General features: G+C 36.1%; 1 protein-coding gene and 1 non-coding gene across 5 annotated transcripts; both read left to right on the top strand.

The window, feature by feature from the left end:
- The first annotated feature begins 1,975 nt into the window (after nucleotides 1-1,975).
- On the top strand, nucleotides 1,976-2,082 carry LOC121213163 (small nucleolar RNA R71). Its single transcript, XR_005908533.1, has one exon. It is a non-coding gene; the product is annotated as a small nucleolar RNA R71 (small nucleolar RNA).
- Nucleotides 2,083-9,485: 7,403 nt separating this feature from the next.
- On the top strand, nucleotides 9,486-12,051 carry LOC107894135 (probable aminotransferase TAT2). Of its 4 annotated transcripts, none has more exons than XM_041084895.1 (7): nucleotides 9,486-9,884; nucleotides 10,033-10,382; nucleotides 10,464-10,682; nucleotides 10,834-10,893; nucleotides 11,175-11,330; nucleotides 11,410-11,506; nucleotides 11,694-12,051. In XM_041084895.1, exons 1-7 carry the CDS (start codon nucleotides 9,821-9,823, stop codon nucleotides 11,810-11,812), a joined length of 1,065 nt encoding a protein of 354 aa, XP_040940829.1. In that variant the 5' UTR covers nucleotides 9,486-9,820; the 3' UTR covers nucleotides 11,813-12,051. The 4 variants fall into 4 exon arrangements, with proteins under 4 accessions (XP_040940829.1, XP_040940828.1, XP_016674840.1 ...); XM_041084894.1 differs by having other exon boundaries at nucleotides 11,395-11,506; XM_016819351.2 differs by having other exon boundaries at nucleotides 9,487-9,884; nucleotides 10,043-10,382.
- The last annotated feature ends 10,272 nt before the right edge of the window (nucleotides 12,052-22,323 follow it).

The following is a 22,323-nucleotide window of genomic DNA, read 5'->3' as shown; positions in this document are numbered from 1 at the left end:
GTCGACTTACCTCCCTTTTACATGGTCATAGTGGTGTGAGAAGTTTACACTCCTCCTTTCTGCTTTTAATTTCATTAAAATAAGGTTTTAGATGGGTACTATTTACCTTAAAAGTGCCAAATTTGGGATGAATTACCTCGACTGTACCGTATGGAGAAATGCTGAGTACCATAAGAGGGATTGCTCCATTAGGTTCAGAAGTGGCAATACGAGGGTCTGCTGCATCTAGTAGTACTTTGTCTCCAACCTTAAGTTGATTTGGTGAAATATTAAGCTCATTATGGCGTGGTTTTGGATTATCGTGTGTCCTTGGTTTATGTGTTCACCATTCATCTAGTTCCTTGATTTGTAGCATTCGTTCTTGATAGATGGGTTCTTTGTTGTTATTTGAACAAGGCTCATGTGTGCTCTTCGAACGTGTTTCCTGTAAAGAAGGTTGCACCACATGGTCAGTATTAATAAGATTACGAGCTTGAAGAGTAACTGAGTCATCACCCACACGAAGTGTGAGTTCACCTGCACCAATATCAATAACGGTTCTAGCAATTGCTAAAAAGGGCCTTCTTAGAATTAGAGGTGCGTCACTACCCTCTTCTATGTCTAGAACAATAAAATCGATTGGGAATATAAATTTATCAATTTTTACAAATACATCTTCAATGATGCCTCGAGGAAATCTGATAGTTTTATCGGCTAACTGAATACTCATCCTTGTTTGTTTGGGTTTCCCAAGACCTAGTTGTTTAAACATTTTGGATGGCATGACATTAATACTAGCCCCTAAATCAGCCAAAGCATTTTTAACATTTAAGCTACCAATTAAACAAGGAATCGTAAAACTCCATGGATATTTCAATTTGTTAGCAAGCTTGTTCTGGAGAATGGCTGAGCAAACTGCATTTAACTCCACATGCGACGCCTCATCCAACTTCTGTTTATTTGCTAAAAGCTCCTTTAAGAATTTGACTACGTTTGGCATCTACGAAAGAGCTTCAATAAATGGTAAGTTAATGTGTAATTTCTTTAATAGTTTAAGGAATTTACCAAATTGTTCATCTATGCGGTCTTTCCTTGTCGCATTGGGGTATGGCACTCGTGGTTTGTACTCTTTACTTACCGATTTCTGCTTACTGTGGTCTACCTCGCCTTTACCTTTACTTACCATAATTCATTGCCTCAGTTCTGTTTCAGGTTCAACTAACCCTTCCTCTTCTTGTATGGTAATTGTGTTGAGTTGTTCCCTTGGGTTAGATTCTGTGTTACTATGCAGGATACCTTGTGGTCGTTCAGAAATCAATTTCGCAAGTTGGCCTATCTGAGTTTCGAGCCCTTGGATCGACACCTGTTGATTCTTAAGTGCTATTTCAGTATTTTGAAAGTGAGTTTCTGACATCGAGTTTTTGACACCGAGATAAACTTTGTTAGCATCTCCTCAAGGTTCGGCTTCTTTTCCTATTGGTAAGATGGTTGTTGGAAGCCTGGAGGTGGTGGTGGTCTCTGATTCCCTTGGCCTCCCCATGAGAAATTTGGGTGGTTCCTCCATCCTGCATTGTAAGTATTACGATAAGGATTATTTTAAGGTCAAGGATTATTACCCATATAATGTAATTGCTCATTTTCCATGATGTGGCTATAAAGTAGGTATTCTGAATTGCTCGTCCCTCCTCCACTTGCATTGCATTGCATTACTGGGTGAACCTGTGAAGAACCAAGAAAACCGTCAATTTTTCTATTCAAAAGTTCTACCTAATTAGAGAGCATGGTGACTGAATCGACGTTAAAAACGTCGGCTGCTTTCGTTGGCTTTGTCTTCATGACTTGCCACTGATAATTATTCAGTAATATCTCTTCTATAAATTCATAAGCATCCTCAGGTGTCTTATTATTGATAGTCCCACCAATGGCTGCGTCAACCATCTGTCTAGTTGAAGGATTCAGGCCATTGTGAAAAGTTTGAACCTGTAGCCAGAGTGGTAGCCCATGGTGAGGGCACCTTCTCAACAGCTCCTTGTATCTCTCCCATGCATCGTAGAGTGTTTCTAGATCCATCTGCTTAAAAGAAGAGATATCATTCCTTAATTTAGCCATTTTAGCCGATGAAAAATATTTTAGTAAAAAATTTTTGGTCATTTGTTCCCAAGTAGAGATTGACCCTCGTGGTAACGAGTTCAACCACTGTTTAGCCTTATTCCTTAATGAAAAGGGAAATAACAAAAGACGAATGGCATCATCAGAGACACCATTGATTTTAAATGTGTTGCAGAGTTTCAGAAAATTCGTCGAGTGTTTAGATCCTCATCCTGCAAACCATCAAACTGAACAAATTGCTGTATCATTTGAATCGTTTTAGGTTTCAGTTCAAAATTATTTGCAGCAATAGCAGGCCTAACTATACTTGACTCAGTTCCTGTTAAATTTAGCATAATCATACATAGTGTGTGGAGTATGATTCTGATTTACAGGATTAGCGGCAATCGCATGAGGTAGTAGATTTTCCTGATTTTCAGCCATCTCCTCAGTTGTGGTTTGAATATCGTCCTCTTGTTTTTCCTCCGTGTATCTTAAGCTTTGCCTTATTTCTCTTCGGTTTTTGCGAGCTGTGCGATCGATCTCACTATTAAAAAGTAATGATCCCGACGGGTTTCTTTTAGTCATACACTATAAAAAACCTGCCAGAAGCGAATAAAAGAGAAAATTAGAAAATAAAATAAAAATTTAAATTGCAAATAATGTAAAATGGCTAAAGTAATAAAAATCAAGTGTTCCTAATATCTTAGTTCCCTTCCAATGGCGCCAAAAACTTGATACATGATATTCGCGACAGGTTTTAAAAATTTATAATTAATCGTTCTTGAAACTAACTATTATCACGATAAAGGCAAGTGTACCTATCGAATAGTAGTATAGCTTTAGCAAGATCGGATTGTCGAACCCAAATAAACTAATAGTACTAGTAATTACTTTCTTTTTATTATCTAGCCTAAAATTTAAGGGATTTGTTTATCTGAACTAATCAACTAAACTAAGGGTGCATAGAGAGAAAATTGGGGAAAAGCTTTTGGGAAAACTCGATTGATTAAGACAATACTCAAGGAAAAATCCATCTAGACTTCACTTGTTATTTGACTCTGAATCAGACGATTTATTCATTTGACTTGATCCGTAGAAATCCCTAAGTTATATTATTATCTCTCTCAAGACTAATAACGTCTAACCTTAGGTTGATTAATTGAAATCTCTTTCTAATTAACACCCTAGTGTTGCATTAACGATCTATGGACTCCCTTATTAGGTTTCACCCTAATCCGGCAAAATCTTGTCACCCTATCTCTAGGCGTGCAATCAACTCCGCTTAATTACGAAAAATCTACTCTTAGACAGGAACTTTTTCTCCTCTGAATAAGCGCATTAACTTGAATCAATATCCTGGAATATTAAAACAAGAATTAAGAACACATAATTAAGAACAAGTCAAATATTTATCATACAATTCAGATAATAATAACAAGATCCATCTTAGGTTTCATTCCCCTTAGGTATTTAGGGGGTTTAGTTCATATTTATGAAAGAAAATATCTCAAAAGAATAAAGATAACAAAACATAAAGAAAACCGAAAACTCCTGAAGGAAATTGAAGGGAGATCTTCAGTCTTGACGATGAGTTCGGCTTCTGAGATGGGTCAATCGGCTTTCCTTGAGTAATTCCTTACCTCCTACTCTATGTGTCTTCTAAGTGCATCCTCAGGTCTTTAAATAGGCTTTAGAATGCCTAAAAGCCCTCAAGAGTGGCCTTTTTCGAATAGAACTAAACTTGGGCTCGACAGGGACATGCTCGTGTGACACGCCCTTGTGCGGTTTTTTCAATCCGTGTTCAAGGCTGTTACATAGGCACGGGCGTGTGGTTTACCCGTGTGAGGAAGTCCAGGCTGTGTTGATTTCTCATGTTGGTCTATTTTCTCCATTTTCAGCCCGTTTCTCACTCTTTTTACTCTCATATGCTCACCTAAGTATAAAACATGAAATCAAAGGATTAGGAGCATCGAATTCACCAAATCTAAGGATAATTCATCCAAAAATATGCTAAGCAAGGGATAAAAATATGTATAAATTACGGTTTATCAACTATTCATATCTAGCTAGCAATATAGAGCTGACATATCACTATTCATAAAAACATATACTTAACACAATCACAAAACAAAGTTTAGAGAAGACTTACTCTCAAGACTTAGGATCAAGCCCTAAGCTCCTGATTAACTCTATGGTTCACACATACAAATGGCGGCCCCTAAACTCCCACCAATTTGCTGAAAGCTTTAAACAAGTTTTATCTTTCCCTTGTCTTTGCTTGTAGACGATTCTATTAGGTTCGCAATTTTACAAATCATACACAAGTCACTAACAGTCGAAGCACATTAAAACTCATGCATAACACAAGGTTCACACATGCTAGTCTTTTACCGAACCTAGTTTCCTTTGTAGTGAATTTTCTTAATTAGTTTTATACATCTAACCCAATAGAGAAATAGTGTTTTACCTTTAATCCTAAAAGCTAAATGTTGGGTTCTTGTTTTCGTAGAATCTTGACAACAAGAGAAAGAAGTAATCGATGAATAAATTTGAGAGAGTTTTATTTTTCAAAAGAATATGGAATTTTTAATGACAAGAGCTTAATTTATAGGCACTAAGTGTTTTGAAGTTCTTAGGATACCTTAATAGACGTAGGAAAGAGTTATGTGTATGACTGGTGTTGTGAAGAGGAAAATAAATTGACTTCCTAACTTTGGTATAATTTCCCTTTGGCTAATCGTATTTATTTATTTTATAGTCTAGCCTCTTATTTTCACTCTTGAGCCAAACCAGCGACTATAGCTCACCAGGCCCACTGATGACCCCAGCTCGCCAAGCCCACTAGTGACCCAACTCACTAGGCCCCAAACTCCTAGGTTCTATTCTGGGATGTTACACAATGAGAATACAAAACCCAAGTCCCGAATACAAAGCTCACACCCAAAGCTCTCACTAAAGGGGTTTTACAAGATTCTCTCAAACTCTCACCAAAACTCTATATATGACTAAATCTTGTCGCCCTTAAAGAAAAGTTCTTATTGATTAGTGTGTCTAAATTAGGTTTACAAAGGCCCATTAAATAGGCTCAATACTAAAGGTTAAAATGACTAAAATAACCCTAAAATAATCAAAATTCAATTGGGAGAAGAAGTTGTTTTGAGTTGTACAAAACGTGGCTGCATAACATTAGGAATCGTTGTGACGTGCCGGCTTTCCCCGTCACGACATTTTCGCCACGTCCATTGCCGAAAATCGTCGCATCATCCAACATTTGAGACCTCCTTGTCCTGACATCAGGCTTGTTTTGGCCTTTTTTCGGTTGCTCGTCGATTTTCATCTAAGATGCCTACAACGTGTCTGATAAATGCGAGGCACACCCTACAATGTTGAATGGTATAGAAATTTAAGAATGTTAAAAGAATTTCAAAATTTCAAGAAAAAAATTATCCTTGGGTAAGAATTAGTATTTAATGTAATTATTTAAATTTTCATAAAATTTTAACTATTTCGTTGGTGAGTTACCAATAAGGAAAATGTCGATGTACCATTCAACATTCTTAAATTTTTAACCAAGGATTATAGTTTGACTATCATTCAATCAATTTCATTTTCTTTAAAGGTCATTTGACTTCTTGGATGTAAATTGCCTACCATTGCTGAAGTATCAGCACATTATAGGTGACAAATGGTATACAGAGAAGTGGTTTAGAACTAAAACTTACCTTATTTGGTTAAAAAACTAGACATAGTATATATATATGATATGATGATGATGATGATGATGATGATAAATTTACGTACGTAAATAATGAAAAAATTAACTGAAAATTTTTAATATTGCTATGATTTTTCCGATATAATTAATTTAATTTTAAAATGATAATCTAATACATACCAAAATCTCATTGGTGAGTTACCAATAAGGAAAATATCGATATACATTCATTGGCAATTTCCCTTAGCATTAATATATTCACTATAATTATAGAAAAAAAGAATAGTTTTCTTGGGATGTAACAACAGGTAGCGATACCTTATTGTGCCTGACGTCAAATACTCTTTTTTTAATTTTTGAAAGTAAACAGTATTACAACTTAAAAACTCCTAAGAGACTCTAAAAGCTTTGTCTTGTTGGATAGCCGTAGCCACCAAATCAGGAGGTACTTTAGATAACTGAAGCGGTGCTTGCCAAGAGAGACTGATCTTTACCAATTGGTCTGCAATTAAATTACACTCCCTGGGAATATACTTAATACCCCATTGGCCTTCAGAATGCAAAAGTCGTTTAACTCTTATAAGCAAGGTAATGTCGGAATGCACTATTTCTTCCATGGACAAAGCCCTTACCACTTCAAGATTATCAGTATGAATCTGGACTTTCTTATAACCCTTGTTTAATAAAATGAGAACTCCATCAAGGATACCCCAAAGTTCTTCCTCCAAAGATGAACATCTGCCTAGATAATGAGTGAACCCTAAAATCCAATTGCTAACTCGATCATAAACCATGCCTCCCGCTGAAGCATTTCCTGAATCTCTAGCGACTGCTCCATCAGAAAATAAGTGGATCCAATTGTCTGCAAAGTGGTGTCGAATTTCTGAATTGGGTGCAGTAGATTTGGCTTCAATTATAAATGGTTCAAAATGTTGCGCCCACCTAAGAGAGGCTTTAATACATTCAAAAGGCCATGGATCGATCTTCCTCTAGTAGGCTAGTTGACTTAGAGATGGAGGTTTGTGATGAATTGGAAAATATGCTCAATCATGAGGAGCTTATATGGAGGCAACATGCTAGGTGTGATTGGCTTCAATTTGGGGATCGCAATACCCAGTACTTTCATAGTCACACTATGCAAATGAGGAAATTTAATCGCATTATGGCTTTACGCATAAGTAGTGGGGAATGGTGCTCGGATCAGAGTATTCTCAGTGATGAAGCAGCCAAGTTTTTTGAGAATTTGTATGGTGAGATCCCAACTCCCATGAGTGCAGTTCCGTTGAATTTATTTCCTCACCTCACGGAGCAAGACATTGATTTTCTTAAAAAATTGATTTTAAATGATGAGATTAAGAAGACCCTTTTTGACATGGCTCTGCTGAAGGCTTCCGGAAGTGATGGGTTCCATGGTCTTTATTTTCCAAAGTCCATGGGATACTGTTAGATGGGAGGTTTATGAATGGGTTCAGGGAATCTTTGCTGGTAATAAAATTGGGGAGGATCTTAACAATACATTAATTGTGCTTATTCCTAAGAAGGATCGTCCGGAGGACTTCAGTCAATTTCAGCCAATTAGTCTTTGCTCGGTTATGTATTAGTTGGTGATTAAAGTGATCGCCAATAGATTTAAAGTGGTGTTTTGAAATTATATAACACCTAAACAAGCGGGGTTGGTCGCAACATTTTTGATAATGTCATTATTGCGCAAGAAGTCATTCATTCGATGCGCAGTAGGAAAGTTGTAGAAATTGGATGGCCATTAATTTGGATATGGAGAAAGCCTACGAAAGGATTAGCTGAGATTTTATTGATGAGTCCCTTGTTACCACTGGGATTCCCGAGTTTCTCAGAAAGGTTATTATGGGTGTTATTTCTTCATCTACTATGCAATTTTTATGGAATGGAGTTCCATCTCAATTCTTTAAGCCTGTGAGAGGGATTAGACAAGGATGTCCTTTATCGCATTGTCTTTTTGTTCTTTGCATGGAATGGTTAGGGCATATTTTTCATTCTGAAATCACAACTAGCAAGTGGCATCCGATTTGGTTATCTAAGTCGGGCCTGTCATTATCTCATCTCTTTTTTGATGATGATCTTGCCATTTTCAGCAAAGCGGAGATGGATCAAGCTTTTTTGTTAAAGGAAATCCTTAAACATTTCTGCGACTTTTCTGGTCATAATATCAGTGCAAGGAAGAGCAATATGTATTTTTCCAAAGGTGTTGATAATAGTTTATGTGATCAGATTAGTTAGCTCTTTGGGTTTCAGAAGGTTTTTAATCTAGGGAGTTATTTGGGGGTGCCTCTCCTTCATGGTCGTGTTACTAAAAGTACTCTGAATTTTGTAGTTGAAAAAATGATGTGTAAATTGCAAAATTGGAAAGCTAGGAAACTCTCCTTTGCGAGATGTGTTACACTTGCCTAATCAGTCCTTCTTGCTATTCCAAACTATTTCATGCAGTTTTTGTTAGTCCCGAAAGGGGTGTGTGATGAGATTGAAAAGATTGCAAGACAGTTCATTTGAGGAGGCTCTACTAGACATCATAAAATTGCATTGGTAGGTTGGGAGTCCATTTGTCAGCCTAGATCTCGTGGATGCCTTGGGTTTCGGCATTTTCAAGATCAAAATAATTCTTTCCTTATGAAAATTGGCTTTAATCTTGTCTCTCGAAAGGATATTTTATGGGTTCGTGTTCTTCATTCGAAATATGGATGGAAGAACCAACTTCTTGAGACCATTCATAGAAGCAACTGTTCTCACCTTTGGCGTTCCCTTTCTAAGGTGCGACCCCTTCTTTGTAAGAATCTCATGTGGTCTATTGGTGATGGCTCTACAATCTGTAGCTGGAAAGAATCTTGTGTTCCTGATGTTTGCCCTCTTTTTTCTTACATTTCGACTCATTCTAGACTTGATTTGGAAAGTCTTTTGAGGGATTAGGTGCTCCCTGATGGTTCTTGGAATGTGGATTTGCTTCGTATATGGCTACCTAATGCAATGACTAAATGTATAGTAAGTATTCCCCCTCCTCATCCTGCTGAGGGAGTGGATAGGATTATTTGGGCTAGATCTGGTTCAGGGTCCTTTTCTGTTCGAAGTGCTTATTGAGCTTTAAAAGAAAATTCCTGGAGTCCTAATGATGATGTTTGGAAGTCTGTTTGGAAATACCAAGGTTTACAGAGAGTTTGTCTTTTTTTTTTTGGCTTGCAGTCAAACAGAGGCTTCTGAAAGCTTTGTAACAAATAGTGGCTAGTCGGGTTCAACCATGTTTACAGGGAAGCTAACAAGGTTGCGGCTGCCCAAGATTTTCAAAATAAAAAGATTTACACATCCATCGCTAGAAATTTACAGATTCTTAATAGACGATCCCAATAATGTTTCTTACGTAATGCCATGTTGATTAATTTGTAGTTTTGTAGGGTTCAGCCCCACTTCATTTGACTACAAAAAAACAAAAAGTGCTACCCTCCTAAGGGCGAAGTCAGGAGGCTGGCATGGGCCCGAGCCTCCTAAAATATAAAATTATTTTTTAGACCCTTAAATTTCTTTTAAAAAATTTTAAATTAATAAAAATAAAATTTCACTTAAACACCCTAAAATTATAAAAAATTAATTTAATCTTTTATAAATTATAAAAATATAAACTATAAAAAATCTAAGTTGTTATACATATAATAGTGCCCGACAATATCAGTTGTCTGTTCTCTTCGGTTCTTTTTTTAAGTGGGGGTAATGTAGCTTTTATATCTGGCTATCTTGTTTGTTGTTAACTGCAAAACCTGGATAGTGCGCTGCAGACCACTACTCAATTCGAGGCAGTAACAAGCAAGATGGAAAATAGTTCAAAGCAATGGCGTTTCGAAGGGAACAAAAGGCCGAACTCGGCATCAGCAATCAGTGTGCGAGGAGTTCTTGATCTGGTAATTGGAAATCTCAGCACCGATGATCTGAGACCCACCATTCCCCTAGGCAACGGCGATCCCTCTCAATTTGCATGCTTTAGGACTTCCACAACAGCGGAAGAAGCCATAGTTGATGCCGTCCATTCAGCCAAGTACAATGGTTATGCACCTACTGTTGGAGTTCTCTCTGCCAGAAGGTAATAGTTATAGACACTTAACTCCGGTTTCTATATATTTACATTTTCCATATTCATTCAAAAGAAAAAAAAATCCTGTTCTTGCGAAGAAAATATCAAGAATGGTCTGTTTTATATGTATTTAAAAAATTATAATTATACTTCCAAGATTCTAACAGGGCTATTGCAAATTATCTTAATCGTGACCTTCCATACAAGTTATCTGCGGATGATATTTATGTTACAAGTGGATGCTTACAAGCAATTGAAGTTGCATTAGCAGCCATTAACCGCCCTGGTGCCAACATTTTGCTCCCAAGACCAGGCTTTACATTCTATGAATCTCGTGCTGCATATGAACATCTCCAAGTCCGTCATTTTGATCTCCTTCCTGCTAGGGGTTGGGAAGTTGATGTTGATGCCATTGAAGCTCTAGCGGATGACAACACTGTTGCCATAGTTATTATAAACCCTGGCAATCCTTGTGGAAGTGTCTATAGCTATGACCATCTGAAAATGGTAAATTAAGTATCCAAATGGTTAGAATTTTTTTTCTTTTATTACTATTATTTTATAAAAATTGAAGATTATTTGAATTAGGTTGCAGAGACAGCAAGAAAGCTTGGAATTTTGGTCATTGCTGATGAAGTTTATGGCCATCTTACATTTGGAAGCGCTCCCTTTGTGCCAATGGGAATATTTGGATCAATTGTGCCAGTTCTCTCTCTTGGGTCTATATCAAAGAGATGGGTTGTTCCTGGTTGGCGACTTGGTTGGCTAGTAACTAGTGATCCTAATGGCATCCTTCAAAAGTCTGGGGTTAGCCTTCATTGTTTTTTTTCTGTCCATCTCTCTGGCTTATGACAATTAGCACATGTTTAATTTGAAGTAATTTCATTATTCAAGTATCTAAACAGAAATCATAAGATAACAATCAATGGTGTTAATGTTCCTGTTCCATCACTCTCAGATTGTGGAGTCAATTACAGGCTTTCTCAATATCTCCACTGATCCTGCAACCTTCATTCAGGTTCGTGATGCAAAATGCTTTTCTAGTCTGAAAAATACATCAACGTTCAAAGAGCAAGAACAAATGTAAGCCAATGCATCGCGATTTTCACGCTAAAAAGACATTAAATGCTGTCAGTTTATGGTGCATCATTCTCCAGCACCTTACTATATAGCTTTAATGTTAACACTGGAGAAAAATATTTTATAAGCTTGGGTTTGAATGTAAGAGAGTTATTTTTTTATTCTTATTTCTCCTGTTTTTTTTCTCTTGGTTATATATAATTGTATTTTATGCATTAGGGAGCGATTCCCCAAATCCTGGAGAATACAAAGGATGATTTCTTTTCAAAAGTGATTGTGACACTAAAAGAGGCTGCCGATAAATGCTTTGATGGAATTAGGGAGGTACCTTGTCTTACTTGCCCAAAGAAACCAGAAGGATCAATGTTTGTAATGGTGAGGCCATCAATCTTACGATTTGTCTGCAGAAGATAGAGGACATGTATATATTGCTAGATAGCTACATATTTTGCAGGTGAAGCTGAATGTTTCACTACTGGAAGACATCAGTGATGACCTGGATTTCTGCATGAAGCTGGCTAAAGAGGAGTCCGTCATTATTGTCCCAGCTGGTAAGATAAGAAAAATTCAAGTTTCTTTTAACAAAATGTAGGCTTCTAATTACATTTATTTGGTGCAAAATCAAAATATTCTTGTAAAGAACAATTGAAAGAATTGAGGCTCAAGGTGATGGATTTCGATGATCATGATTCTGTGCTTGTGTAAATCTCATGACAAAAGTGCCACAAAATTATACAGGGATGGCTTTTGGAATGAAGAATTGGCTTCGTATAACTTTTGCTTGTGAAATCTCAGCTCTTGAAGACGGCCTAAGAAGGATAAAAGCATTTCACCAAAGGCATGTAAGGAAACAGTAAGATTTATTTGTAGTTGGAATGGCTGATGAAACAACATTGTCTTACTTTTCTCTATTTGATGATACCAACATACTGTACGAAGTGCAAACCATGGATAATATCGCTCAATGTGAATCTTAGTATAACACCTTTGAACCTGATCCGATCACTAGGTCTGGTTTGTATGTGATCCGATCTTTGAGTCCAGATACCAAGATACTACATTTGTTGCCGAAGTGATTACAATCTAATTCAATTTATTTTAAGTGTCTACATAATCAAATTTGGGTCAATATGTGTTTCTTATATGTTTCATATTTATTTCCAAGTCTTATGTGGTTTATAATAGCTTTCAACACAATCTAAGGTTGAACAAGGATTGAAATGTAAATTTTGAAAATTTTTGGGGTGACATCGCAATGTCAGGGGTTCCACGTGGTTCTCTTGTCGTCACAACGTGCTCCCTATCTCAATTTTTTTTTTACTTTTCAACATTTTTTCACTTAAATCCCTATCCATAAATTAAAATTTAATTGATCAAATTTATTTCACATCAAGTCCATATAGTATAACACGCTATTCGATAAAAGATAACAAGGTTTATAAAATTAACATAATTATCAAAATTTTACAAATAAGTCCTTTAGAGGACTTACTCTTCCTACATACCATAACTATTGCTAATATATACCAACCAATTTATCATTTAAGACTTTCTTAATTCATTTTATAACAATCACCTACTTAGTACCTCAACAATACATTTGAACTTCTCTTATATATTAGCAAATCTATCAATTGTAACAATTTCTTTAAGATTATAACTCTTCTATTATTTTTCCTTCTCCTCCATTCCTCATCATTTATGTAGATGTAATTATACGAGAATTTTGGCTTTTAGTATTGTATGCCTATATGCAACATTAATTCAATTTTACTATTTACATAATTTTAGCAAAATTGTCCACTTGAATAGCAGTCATTAAATCATTTATATCTTGGTCTACAGCTCCCAAATTAAAATCTGCTTATTGTTTTTTAATTTAGACTCAATAACCTTTTTACCATAAAAATTTCAAAATTTCTTTCTTATGTCAATTAATACAATAAATTGTTTTAGTTTTCTCTTGTTCTGTCGCTAGGCAGTTTTAACTCACTAAAAATAAGTATCTTTTAGTACACGACTCATATAATGTTTCAGTTTATTTCCCTTAAAAATGGACTCATCAATATTTTAAGCAATAAGTTTCATCTCTTCAACATTTTTTTTACAATTTGAAATAATTTTTCAAAGTCAAAACATGGAATCCAAAATCATTCTGACATTGTCTCACAAAAAATCATATACATCATAATATACTCATCATTTACTTACATTGTTTCTTTTATGCTAAACTAGACTCAATAAATTTTAATTCAGTTTTTAATTCAACCATATATCTGTATCGCCCTGAATAATTTATTTTTGTTTCTGTAAATTCTAACACAAATATGTATTTGCTTCCGTGGCTAAGTGATTTGATTGTGTGTTTGATGTATTGGGTTCAAGTCTCACTTTTGGCAAATTTTGTTATTTTTTTATCCTAGCCTTATCCCTGCTAGGTAGGCTTATGTTATATTGTTTATAAACTCATATTAGAATGAGCATGCTAGTTCGAGAGGTAAGGAGTTAGCTTGCTAGAGTTCTTGTGTTTGAATCCTCGTGCGTGTGTGGATGTTAATGTTTGTCTTGGTTGACTAAGAGAGTTTGGATGGGTTTAGAAGTCTTTGTAAGTGGATGAGAGAGTGGATAGTTAGGATTAGGTTAGTAAGAGATTAAAAAAAATTGACGTAAGTTTGTTCTCCCCTTTTCTCTGCACTTTTGTTTTTTTCCTTCTTTCTGCTATTTTCTCTTTTTTCTGCTCAAAAACTATCGTCAATGTAACACCCCTAACCCGTATTCGCCGCCTAATTAGGGTTACGAGGCATTACCGATCAAGAACAATTCATAATTAACTTTTAAGCTTTAGTTCAAAAAATCATGTATTAACATCATGTATGAATACTATAAATTTTAATCTCAATGAGTCACCATTATCAAACCGCATGTTTTTCAAAATAAAACACTTACCAAAGCCCAATTGCTACTACACATATAAAATATTTCATAAACAACTATAGGGCAATAATTTATTTGCTAAATACCGAACCTCAAGCGATTATACCCTTAATATAATCGTATATATATGTTTAACTAACAAGCTTAACCGAATTTATTAGCATATAACCTTTACTATCAACCCAACTTTCGATTTGTAAACTTAAGTTCCAACAAGTCAAACTTACCATGTTTGAAATAACCATATACCTTTATTGCCAATTCACATAATAATCCTAAATCAAACATGACAACCAAATTTACATATACAATCATATTATATAATTTAATAAACAAACATATATGTTTTCAATACATTATGCCATAGCCGAACTTGTTAATGATGCACACATATAATATATGCAGCTTACCTAAAATAATGATTACATTTAACATAAAATACATACCAAACAATCGGCCAACATTTATCCATGAAGCATATACAATATTTATCAACTATCAAGCTCAATGAACATTTAACCAAAAGCATATAGAACTGAATTTAGAAATAACAAGCAAACCATTTTCAAAGCATGTGGTACCTAACACAACATCACACATACATGGCACATAACTATAAAACCAAAGTGAACATAAACTGAACTTAACATAACCGAATTTAATAATAAAATTTTTAGCCATTTTCGCATGGCCTTTATACAAAACTAAAATCCAACATTTCAAAACACGTTCCAGCCTATGCATGCCATAATTTGAGTTTGATTATTTAAAATCGAAGCTGTAGATAGTGTGATAGACTTTGCTGATGATCCCTGAGCTTGTAACTTGAATCCAAAATCTATAAAATAGAAACACACATAAAACACAGAGTAAGCTTTTGAAGCTTAGTAAGTCATAAGCAAATAAACAACTCGATAACATTATCAACCGAATTAAACCAAGACAACTTATATTATTATAACACATTTAAACCCAAACATATAAAGTTCATAATATATATACATTCATTCTTAAATATCACTTTGGCCGAATGATCATGTAACTAAATTATAATTTTACCATTTTACTTTCACAACCAAATAATCATCACAAACCTAGTTCACATACCATAAACTCATAAGCTCATGTGTCACAATATAATCTCATATACACATACTAATCATATAACCGAACATATCTCATCATACATACACAAATATAATGACTATTCATAACATACTTTCTACTCATTCATACTAATCATATAACCGAACATATCTCATCATACATACACAAATATAATGACTATTCATAACATACTTTCTACTCATTCACAAAGCCAAATATACATATCACATACACATATTTGCTTTATTTGAATTTTACAAGATTTGTAACAAATAGCTAAGGTATTTACTTACCTTACCTCAAGTAGGTAACAAGTTAATTCATACCTGCCATATAGCTAGTTTTACACATTCGAACTCAATTTACCTTTGCCCTATAAACCATTCAGAATTGGGTAGGACACTCGGATAATCACACATATATCGTACATTGCCAATGTCTCAGACGTGGTCTTACATGTAATCACATATCGATGCCACTGTCCCAGACAGGGTCTTACTCGCACAAATATATCGGAATCACATATCGATGCCATGGTCTTACTCGCACACATAAATCGGAATCCTATGTCATGACATATGTATCCTAACTATTCCTAAGGTTCATACGGGGCTTTCGGACGTCGTAACTCGGTCGAAACGAATTTGAAAATGTAATAGTCAAGCCTTTTCATATTCAGCCATAACAAATATAAATTCATACATTTCATAACAGCATATATATCTAGCATTTAACTGCAATTAAACACGTCTATTTGCTTATAAACTTACCTCGGACAACGTAAAATGGAACAGGGCAGCTAGTCGACTACTTTTATTTTCCCCGATCCAAATCTGATTTCTTTGGTTCTTGATCTAAACATATTCAAATCATTCACACATATTTCATTCAATTTAGTCCAAAAACACATAAATAGACAAATTATCAATTTACCCCTGACATTTACAATTTTTACAATTTAGTCCCTATTGTACAAAACACAAAATACACCAAATTTCTCCATACCCAAGCTAGGTAAAATATCACCCATGTCTCAACAAGCCCATATAATTCATTTATTTCACATTTTAGTCCCTCAAAATATTATTTTTGCAATTCAGTCCTAATTACTCAAAATCATCAAAAACTCCAATACAAAATATGTTCATCTAAAACATATCTTTCATATTTCACCATCAAACAACAAAAATCACAAGCTCTCAACAATGGCATAACTCAAAATATCACCAAAATCAAAAATTCAAGCATGGGTTTTGTAGTACTCGAAGCAATGATCTCAAAAACGTAAAAATTATCAAAAACGAGCTGAACTCTTACCTTGATTGAGCTTGGAAAGCAACTGAACGCTAGTTTCTTTTTCTTTTATTTGGTTTCAGCAAGAACAATGAAAATAACATATATGTTAACTTTATTTTATGTTTTACTATATATATTATAACATATTATATATTATAACTTAAAACTTAATTCACCAATATAACCTTAATGAATTAATATAAAAACTTTATATTATAAGCCTAATACCGTCCAACTAACATGAAAGTGGGCTATTTACAAAATAAAGGTTCCCATTAAAGAAGCCAATAGCAATTAGGTCCCTTTTAGAAATAACCACCAAATTTCTCTTTTACGCGATTAAGTCCTTTTATTTAATCGAATACCTAAACGACAAAATTAAATCACGAAAATTTCACATATATAAATTCACATAAAATAAACACAAAAAGTAATTTTTAAATATTTTTCTGACTCGAATTCGGGGTCCCAAAACCACCGTTCCGATTAAGGTCTAAATCGGGCTGTTACAGTCAATCTCTGCATTTTGGTTCTATGATCCCTGCTTGGATTGTGGTTGGTAAGTGTTCTTGAAGTTTTGTGCAATTTTAGGTCATTTTCAGTTCCGTTAATTTTTTGTAGAGTGTTATGACTGTCGTAACTGTTATGGTAAGTTATCGAAATTTTCGTTTGTGTACTACGTTCAAGTATGTTGATTGGGGTTTTGATAATTGGTGTTTTGGTACTCAAAATTGACTGTTGGAATGCTATTTTTAGGTTCTGGTGGGCTCGGGATCACAAGAGCATCAAAATTGAACCAGGTGTGTACCTAAAACACGAGAAAATGAGTTCGATAAAAGCCAAAAATTAGGTCTGTTGAAGCCACAAGGACGTGTGGCTGGAAGTGTATGACACACAGTCGTGTGACTTTCGAGAATGAGGCCGTGTGCGAGACATGGTCGTGTGATAGTGATTGTGTGGCGGTGTCGGCCACACGAGCTAGGCCATTTTGGGCGTGTGGGCTACATGGGCAAGGCCAATTTGGGCGTCTGGGCCACACGGGTATGTAAGCCCAAAATTTAAAATTTTCCTAGGTCGTACAGGTCAATCCGATCGACTATGGACCTACTATATGGTCGGTAAGGGCTAACTAAACCCATTGTATGCGATCTGTTAATCAGATAGTCTGATCTGAGTAAGAAACTGATATGCATGTCTGATTGTTCTGCATAAGTAAGTATAATATCTATACATGAGCATGTAAATCATGTGATTCCGTATATGTTATATGTTATCTGCATGCTGTATTTGGGGTGGGATTTGTATATGGTGAGCTTTCGCCTAATTTTTGGTAGCTTGACTGCACATTATTCTGTTATGTGTCACATTAACACTATATGATGTGTAGGGATGGGTGGGTGTTTTTAACCCTGCATGGTGTGATGGGATGGTCAGAGATGGTGTGTAAAGGATGGAGGTAGGATTCTGTATATCTTCTCTACTTATCCGATTCTGATATCTGTATCTGTTAAGGACTTAGGTCCAAATATGTATTCGGTTGCATATGAAATTCTGTGTATGTTGCATGGCTATCTCTATTAGGTTCTACACTGAGTTTATGAAAACTCACATCTGTTTGTCTATTCTGTTCAGGTAATCCTCAGACTTAGGCGATTCGGTGCGACGGAGGCTCAACGAAGGCCACTTGTCGAAAAACTATTATTTTTCTTATTCTTATTTACGAGTTTTACTTAATTTCTGGTTTTTGTGAGTTTTTTGTAATTTGTGGTCTCTCTGGATTTTTGGGACTGTTCATTTTGGGATTTTTGGTTTGGTTGCATTTATGATTTTTTTAAATTATGATGATTGAAAAAATTCCAGTTTTACACGAACAAATATTTTTGAAAACACGAGCATAATTTTGATTTAAACGATTTTTCAAACTTTCGCTACGAGATTTTTGGTTAACTTTGAAGGACAACATGTAACAATTTTAGTAATAAATATATAAATGAATATATCTAGTAAAACTTGGACGTTTTTATCTAATAACTATACAATGTTTTATGAAGTATCTTCAGTTCTAAAACCCTTCTTCATAACGCTCCCGGATTCGGCCATAATGTCTAAGCTGGGTTTAGGGTGTTAAATTTGTGGTATCAGAGCTAGGTTACAAAACTCGGGCTGTGAATTTGGGGTTCTAAAATTTGGTTTTAAAAAGGAATGGTTTGCAAATAATTTTATTTTCTTTTTAAGTAAGTATATGGTACACCAAGTCTCCAGTGTCAATTTTGTAAGTACTTCTAGACTTAGAAAATACTGTAGTTAAAACTCTCTAAAACTGTACTGAATTGGTTAGAGATTAAACTTCTGAAACATTTCTGAACTTCTGATAACTGTAACATAAAACATCTGTTAATAAACACTGAAACTGATGCATAAAATTTTATAATGTAGATAAGATTCAAATTACGATGAGTGCACGAGAAACACGTGGTCGAAGTTTTTGTGGGCGCAGTGGACGCCGTAAACGGGCTCGAGCTGAGTCTTCTTTCTGGGAAGTATGCCAGATCTGGATACGAGTAAGACACTGGATTCACCTGCTACTAAAACTGGGTCTTAAAGCCGCTCGGCTAGGGATGACACATTGTCCCAAGCTATGTTGAGAGCTTTGGAGAGGGTCGCCTCCCCATTCTGGATTTAGGAGCCATGAGTCGGTAACTAAACGACTCTAGTCCATTGGAGCTGAGTTGTTTAGGGGCATCACATGAACTGCCCCTATTGTGGCCGAGTATTGGTTGGAGGCCACTGAAAGGATAATGAACAACATTGACTGCACTCTTGAGTAGAAACTGAAGGGTATAGTTTCATTGCTTCGCGATGAAGGTTATCAGTGGTGGTTATCGATTGAGGAAGGTACTCAATTGGACCATTTAAAATAGGGCTACTTTAAGACTACCTTCCAGGGAAAATATGTGGGCACGAGCTATGTTGATGCTTGTAGACATGAGTTCATGAATCTCATGCAATGTGATAAGTCTATGGCAGAGTATGAAGCTGAATTTTTTAGATTGAGCCACTGCGTTTGAGGCATGGTGACAACTGAGTGTGAGAAATGTGTCCGTTTCGAGGACATCTTTAGGGATAGTTTGAGGGTATTGATTTCTCCGCAAATAGAGCAAAATTTTGTTGTTTTAGTAGATAAGACAGATTTTTGAAGAGGTTAAGCGGGTGAAGTGCCAGAACAGAGACCGAGAGAGAGGTAAGAATAAGAGGGATTCAGAACCCTCTAGTTCTATTCAAAGGCCTAAGGAATGGGCCAGACCTAATGGGCATGTTAGAGTGGCACTCTCTATTGCTCCTACTAGGATTCAGCCTTGTAGTGATTATGGTAGGTGCCATCCGGGCGAGTGTTGGAGGATATTGGGGGCTTGTCTGCGATGTGGGTCATTTGAGTATCGAATTAGAGAGTGTCCACATCATACTGATTAGATAAAAGGTACGAGACCGGGTTTTGTTCAGCCTTAGAAGGCAGTACAGCAGCCACCTAGGGGCCGTGGACCGGCTAGGTGTGGTAGTGGTATGGGCCGAGGACAGAAAGCACTGCGTAGAGCTACTAATCAGACTGTGGTGAGGTAGCCTGCATTGGTTTATGCTACTCAATGTCGCGAAGAAAGAGACGCCCCTAATGTGATCATGGGCATGTTCTTTATTTTTGGTGCCCTATATACTGCTTTGATAGACATATGTTCTACACACTCCTATCTAGGTAGTACTGTTTTCGAAAACTTGGGATTATAGTTGAGTGTACTTCTGGTGATATTACTGTACTGAGCCCTTTGGGGTAATCTGTTCGGGTAAATAAACTTTATAAGAATGTTTTGTTAGAAGTACAAGGGGTTGTGTTTTTGAAAAATCTAATGGAGCTACTGCTTGGGGAGTTTGACTTAATTCTAGGTATGGATTGGTTAGTAGAGCATCAAGTTAGTTTGGACTGCACGGCCAAGAGGGTCGTTTTGAGAATTGAAGACGATAAGGAAATTGTTATGATCGACGAGCCTCAAGATTACCTGTCTAATGTGATATCCGCTCTAGCGGCTTAGAAATTGGTTCGAAAAGGGTGTGAGGTGTATTTGGCCTACGTCAATGATTCAGTTTTTAGGGACTCTTTTGTTGAGGATATCAAAACTGTGAGAGAATTTTCAGATGTTTTTCTCCAAGAGTTACCAAGTTTACCTCGAATCGATAAGTTAAGTTTGGCATTAAGCTTTTACCAAGTACAGCTCCAATGTCTATTCGTATGACACTGAAAGAGCTTATAGAGCTTAAGGCTCGACTTCAAGAGCTTCTGGATCGTAGTTTCATCCATCATAGAGTGTCTCCGTGGGAGGCACCGATTTTGTTTGTAAAGAAAAATGATGGTACCATGAGAATGTACATCAACTATCGGCAACTAAATAAGTTGACTGTGAAGAATAAGTACCCACTTTCGAGGATCAATGACCTATTTGATCAGTTTTAAAGGGCTTCAATATTCTTAAAAATAGATATCCGTTCTGGGTATCATCAACTTAGGATTAGGGAAGTTGATATTCATAAAATAGCTTTTAAGACTCATTTTGGGCACTACGAGTTCCTAGTTATGCCCTTTAGTTTGACAAATACTCCGACTGCATTCATGGATTTGATGAACTGAGTTTTTCAGTCGTATCTAGATTAGTTTTTCGTATCCATCATCGACGATATTCTGGTGTACTCTAAGACTGAGGATGAGCATGATGAGCATCTTAGAGTAGTGCTTCAGATACTCCAAGAGAAGCAGCTCTACTCTAAGTTGAGCAAATGTGAATTTTGGTTACGAGAAGTAACATTTATAGGGCACGTAATTTGTGTTGAAGGGATCCGAGATAATCTTAGGAAGATTAAGGCTGTGTTTTATTAGAAATAGCCTAAGAACATTTTTGAGATCCGTAGTTTTTTGGGTCTTACGGGTTACTATCGAAGGTTTGTTGAGAGGTTCTCACTGATTGCAACTTCTCTGACTAAGCTTTTATGCAAGAATGTTCCTTTCATCTGGACTAATAAGCAACAATCGAGCTTCGAGAAGCTCAAGTCTATTCTGACTCGGGCTCCTATTCTGGCACAGCTTAAATCTGGTAAGGAGTTTGTGATGTATAGTGATGCATCGGACATCGGTTTGGGATGTATATTGATACAAGATGGTAAGATTGTGGCTTATGCATCCTGACAGCTTAAGTCGCATGAGGGGAATTACCCGACACATAATCTCGAGTTAGCTGCCATAGTGTTTACGTTAAAGATCTGGAGGCACTATCTATATGTGAGAGGTGTATCATCTACACCGATCACAAGAGCCTCAAGTATTTCCTTACTCAAAAGAAGTTAAATCTTAAGCAGGGTCGATAGGTTGAGTTGTTCAAGGATTATGATTGCACGATAGAATATCATCCCGGTAAGGCAAATATGGTGACTAATGCACTCAGTCGTAGAGCGATGACTGGTTTAAGGACGATGCTCGCTCGTCTCAATTTGTCTGATGATAGAGGTTTGTTAGCCGAGTTGCAAGTCAACTTGGATTGGGCAGAATCAAGAAAAGCAGTTAGGGGATGTGTCTCTAGTTCTGCAGTTTCGTCAAGTTAAGAGTGGCAGTACTTATAATTTTAGACTCAATAAAGATGAAGTTCTGTGTTTTCGAGAACGGGTTTGTGTACCGAATGATTCTAATTTGAGACAGTCGATTCTAAGGGAAGTGCATAGTAGCCTTTATGCTATGTAACCCAATGGTAATAAGATGTATCGGGATCTTCGTAAACTGTATTGGTGGCTGAGTTCGAAATGAAAGGTAACTGATTTCGTGTCTCATTGTCTGACTTGCTAGCAAGTTAAGGCTGAGCACTAGTTGCCTTCGGGTTTGCTCCAACCCATTAAAATTCTCTTATGGAAATGGAAGCATGTGACAATAGAATTTGTTAGTGAGTTGTCTTTAACACCCACTAAGAAGGATACTGTATGGGCCATCGTGGATTGATTG

The sequence above is a fragment of the Gossypium hirsutum genome, chromosome A13 (genome assembly GCF_007990345.1).
Source record: "Gossypium hirsutum isolate 1008001.06 chromosome A13, Gossypium_hirsutum_v2.1, whole genome shotgun sequence".
Lineage (NCBI taxonomy): Eukaryota > Viridiplantae > Streptophyta > Magnoliopsida > Malvales > Malvaceae > Gossypium > Gossypium hirsutum.
The sequence above is the reverse complement of the archived record's forward strand: the minus strand, read 5'-3'. Positions and strand labels throughout refer to the sequence as shown.